This window comes from Myotis davidii, unplaced genomic scaffold, assembly GCF_000327345.1.
Source record: "Myotis davidii unplaced genomic scaffold, ASM32734v1 scaffold343, whole genome shotgun sequence".
Taxonomy (NCBI): domain Eukaryota; kingdom Metazoa; phylum Chordata; class Mammalia; order Chiroptera; family Vespertilionidae; genus Myotis; species Myotis davidii.
Genome location: NW_006293809.1, coordinates 1,724,740 through 1,729,215, shown reverse-complemented (window position 1 = coordinate 1,729,215; position 4,476 = coordinate 1,724,740). Strand labels below are relative to the sequence as shown.

Genomic DNA, 4,476 nt, shown 5'->3' with positions numbered 1-4,476 from the left:
GGAGGGTGCGCTGCCCACGCTGGGGGCTCCGGGCACCCAGGCCGAGGTCTCCCTCCATCACCGTCTTACCGAACACCGAGGGGGCCCAGGCCGGTCCTGCCAGCGGCTCGGTGCACCCTCTTCGCCTGGGGTTTGTGTTTGGCCGGAGTCAGGTGTGGCCTTGGCGCCGTGGGGTGGGGGGGCTGGTTGGGGTTCACCCCACCTGCAGGTGTGGGAGCTGAAGTGAGGAGAGGAGTCCATGTTGGGGAACCGGGAGGAGAAGGGTTTGGATCCAGGATTTTGCCCCGTTTTTCATCACCAGCATTTCTTCCTTCTTGGATTCAGCGAGCTTCGGGGGCTTCGGGAGCGTGCCCTATGGCGCAGGCTGCTGGGCTGGGGTGGGGAGGACGTGGTTTTATCCCCTCGGCCTCCTGCCGTGCAGACCTCAGCCCAGAGGGAGGCCAGGCATCCAGGCTCACACAGGAGTGTCCAGAGCGCGGCCATGTGTGGTCAGGTGTGGGCCGCTGATTAAGAACGCGGGAGGGAAGGGGGCAGGCACCCCAGGGAGGGAGTGTCTCCTCGAGACCTGGTGCCTGGAATAGAAGGAAAGTGGGAAAGGCTGGGGATGGGGGGAGAGCTTGAACCCTAGTGTAGGAAAACGGTCCGTGTGTCCCAAACCTGGGTTTTCTTCTCTCAGTGAGCCCGCTGGTGGTGCGGCCGCCTCTCCTAGTGTCCCCACTGCCGGGAACAGCCCGGGAGGCCGGCTGCACAGACTCCCCTCTGCCCCTGGAGGAACCCCTGGGCTGACAAGGTGGGTGTCACGGGAGCCCTTTAAGTTGGTCTCGGTCGGAGGCCTTCCGGGTTGTAGCACCTGCCTGCCGGGCCGGGCCGATCCGGGAGAATGTTCCCGAGGAGGTGCCATCCCCCCCCTCTCCCCTCTGCGTCCTAAGACCCGCTGGTGGCCATGCTGGGGCCCCAGTTGGTACCTGTGCACCTGCCTCCGCAGGGAGCTCCCTATGCAGGAGCCATCGACCTTCCGACCTTCCGTCACTCCCGACGTCCCCCCAACACTCACCCTTGTCCCATCACCTTTGTCACCTTCCAGCAGAAAACCTGTGTTCTGCCTGTCTCGCCCACCAGTTGTGAGCTCGGTGTTCACCAGGGCAGGACGGCGGCTCCCCTCTCGCTGTGCCTGGCACAGAGGAGACACTAAGTGATTGTTAAGTGAGTGTATGCACTGAAGGTGCGTGAAGATACAGGGCATAGTTGTGTCCCAGAGACTTAGCAGGTACCTTTAAAAGACAAAAATAGAAGCAGACTGACATTGGCCGGCATTTCCTTCTCAGAGAGACCTGCTGGTCACACCCACGCCCAGTGTGAGGTGACTGGCTGCGGCTGTTTCCTCCCAGAGCCCATGGGAGACGGAGTCACGGAAAGGGCCATCGGGGTGCAGGATTTTGGTTTTCACCTCGCACCTTCTGGGTGTCCTTCCTGTGTGATGGTTGTTGGTGAACAGTCAGGAAGTAGAGCACTAGCTGGCCCTCGGTGGGAGGTGACTCCACCTGCAGGCCCTCTGCTGGTGCCCATGCTGCCACCTCTGGGTGGGCATGGGTCCCCTGCTTTCCTAGAGGATGGCGCACCCAAGCTGGCTCCAGAGAATTGGGGAAATTTGCCATGGTTCCTGCTGGCGTGGGTGTGAATCCACTGTTTCCAGAACTGCTGCCTCAAATACTACAACTCCTTCCTCCATGAATCTTACGGCTTCGTGAGTGGTAGTAACTGCATCTGGCTTTTGTTAGAGCAGGAGTTCCTACTTGGGGGGTGGGGGGTTCCTTTAAGTGCCGGGGTCCAACCCCAGCAGGTCCAGGGCTTCCCAAAGGTGTAGACAGAGTCGGCGAAGAAGGAATGACACTGAGACAGCGTTCAGTTGATCAGCAGCCTAGCCAGGATCTCCAGCCAAGTTCTGGTCTGGATCTCCAGAGAAGTTCTGCCGTTTATTGTCTTGTTACATCCGTATTTATACCAGTTGATTTTAATCCTGTCAGTTTCTATTACAAAGGTTAGGGCGTTTCTTATCTCCATTCCAGGGAGTAAAGATTATGTAGCTTAAGCATGATTGTTCGTAGTTAAAGTGATTAACTACCCGCCTGGCACTTAGTTAAGGAGTTTCATCCCCTCCCTGACTTCAGGGAAAAATCCCTACCTGGGGAAACAACTTTTCTCAGAGAGGTGACCTTGGTTAAAACACACAGCGCTAAGGGGAGCAAACATATTAAGAACAGTAAGCTATATACGCCAGGTCCCTTGAAACATATGCTGAGCAGATGTTTCTTTCCTGCAGCGACTATGTCAAGCAGCAAGGATGGACCGGCTTCCGGCATTTAAGAATCTTGATGAGAGCTATGAAGACCCCTCCCGATCAGGGGGTGAATGGACCCCTCAGCACCCACGGGTCCCCAACTAAGAATTAAGCCCTCCCTGCAGAAATGAAGCGTCAGGCAGTAGGAATGTTCTAGATCAGTGAGATGAAAAGGGAAGGCAGGGCTGGTAGGGAAGGGGCGGCTTCTCCCTTTCTGCACATGGCACTCGCTGGGCGCCATGCGGCTCACCCAGGCCCATGTGCCTCCCCGCCCCCTTTAGCCTGAACCCCAGTGAGAGCCACCGTGAAGGAAGTGCACTCCAGGGCCAGGTGTGTACAGGGCTGTGGGGGCTCCAACAGGAAGCGCCTGAGGGACAGGTGGGAAGCAGGGGCCAGTTCTCTACAACTTTTCAGAGACCCTGTGCACGTGACTGATGAGCATGATTCAGGTTCAAATTCGGAAGCCCTGCCTTGAGCCCCAGTTGTGTGTATGTGGGAAGCCCGGTCTTGTGCGATGACTGTGCACCTGTAAGGACATGGGTTCTTGGGGCTCAGTACTTGGACTCTATGGGAGAGCAGGAACTCGGGGTTCTCTGTGCCCCATTCGCTTAGGGAATTGGAGTTATTCGTGAAATAAAACAACCTGAACGCTAGGACTGTCTGCATAAGGACTTGCCTTTGGTTTCTGTGCTGCAGGCCAGTGTTTACCAGCGTCCATGTTCATGAAAATATGTGCAAGGTTGAATATTCAAAGCTGTGTGTATGGGGACGTAAAGGACTTTTTTCAAGATGTCCTCTGGGTCTGCTGATGGGCCTGGTGCGTGTGAAGCTGTTTACTGGATGATGAGCGCCTGCGATGGGAGGGCCAACTTTCAGGGTCTGCCGTCCTATTCTGACCGCTGAGCTCCATGTTGGTTGAGACGAGAGGGTGCTTCGCCCCCTGGAGAAATCAGAGTGGACGGACCTTATGCCTTTGGTCACGAGAGGCCAGGGGAGGGGAGGTTATGGCCACCGAGCCAGGTTATGGGGTCCTTACTGAAACCAGGTACGCCTTTGTCTTCCTCCTCTAACCAAGTGAGGCCAAACTAAGGAGAGTCTGGCATTTAATTCTTTTCAGGCTGCAGAAGACGTCAATGTTACTTTTGAAGATCAACAAAAGATAAACAAATTTGCACGGAATACAAGTAGAATCACAGAGCTGAAGGAAGAAATAGATGTAAAAAAGGTACTGGAGATATGTATCTTACTTCAGAAAAATAAAAGTTCTTTATGCAATAGCTCTTAAAAACTGAATTCGATAACTTGTGCTTATATCTGTGTGGGCTCTGTTGCAGATGACATAACCTACTCTAGTTTAAGAAGAAAAATCTTGTTTACGGGTGTGAGAAAACTTACAGATTGTGGAGAGGTGGGACTCTAGGCCGAGGTTCCAGGAGCAGGTCCCAGAACCATATCTCAGAGCATTTGGCTGGGAGGGCACTGCTGCTGTCTCCACGCCAGCTGCCTGCCCCTCAGACAGCTGCCCCTGTAAATTGGAGGCCTTGTGCCCAGCCGTTGCTTGTGCAACTCCCTGCGTTGAAGTCCCGTTCAAGTGCATTAGATTGGTGGAATTCAAGTTCTTTGCTCCATCCTATCACCAGGCACGGCTGAGAAGTGTAGATTCCTGTTTGCCTTTGCTTTACTTCTCCCCCAGGAAGGCAGGGCTTACAAAATGGGAAACTGTTAAGGTAGGAGATAACTGTGAGTGGCCACAGATTCCCGCTGTCCACCGCAGCACGCTTGTAGCAATCTGGAAGTATCTGGAGATCAGCGTGTTAGTGAGCTCTCCGAGAGTTGGTGTCCCCAGATTAAAATGGGCTGCTAGCTCTGTCAGGGAATTTTGAATACATTGTTCATTGCTGTTCCCTTTTGCATTTGCAGAAACAACTCCAGAATTTAGAAGATGCCTGCGAGGACATCATGCTTGCAGATGAAGACTGCTTAATGATACCTTATCAGATTGGTGATGTTTTCATTAGCCATTCTCAAGAAGAAACACAAGACATGTTAGAAGAAGCAAAGGTATATTGAAGTCTTTCCCTGGGTGATGAACTCTGACTCTTACGTTGGGATTTGTATCCTTACAAAGCATGGAGGAG

General features: G+C 53.9%; 1 protein-coding gene across 1 annotated transcript in view; it reads left to right on the top strand.

The window, feature by feature from the left end:
* Positions 1 to 4,476, top strand: part of PFDN4 (prefoldin subunit 4) — a 20,578-nt gene that overhangs the window by 12,886 nt on the left and 3,216 nt on the right. The window contains exons 3-5 of the mRNA XM_015566538.1: positions 710 to 790; positions 3,456 to 3,563; positions 4,259 to 4,399. Of these exons, the coding sequence (XP_015422024.1) occupies positions 710 to 790; positions 3,456 to 3,563; positions 4,259 to 4,399 (330 nt within the window). The remainder of the gene's footprint in view (positions 1 to 709; positions 791 to 3,455; positions 3,564 to 4,258; positions 4,400 to 4,476) is intronic.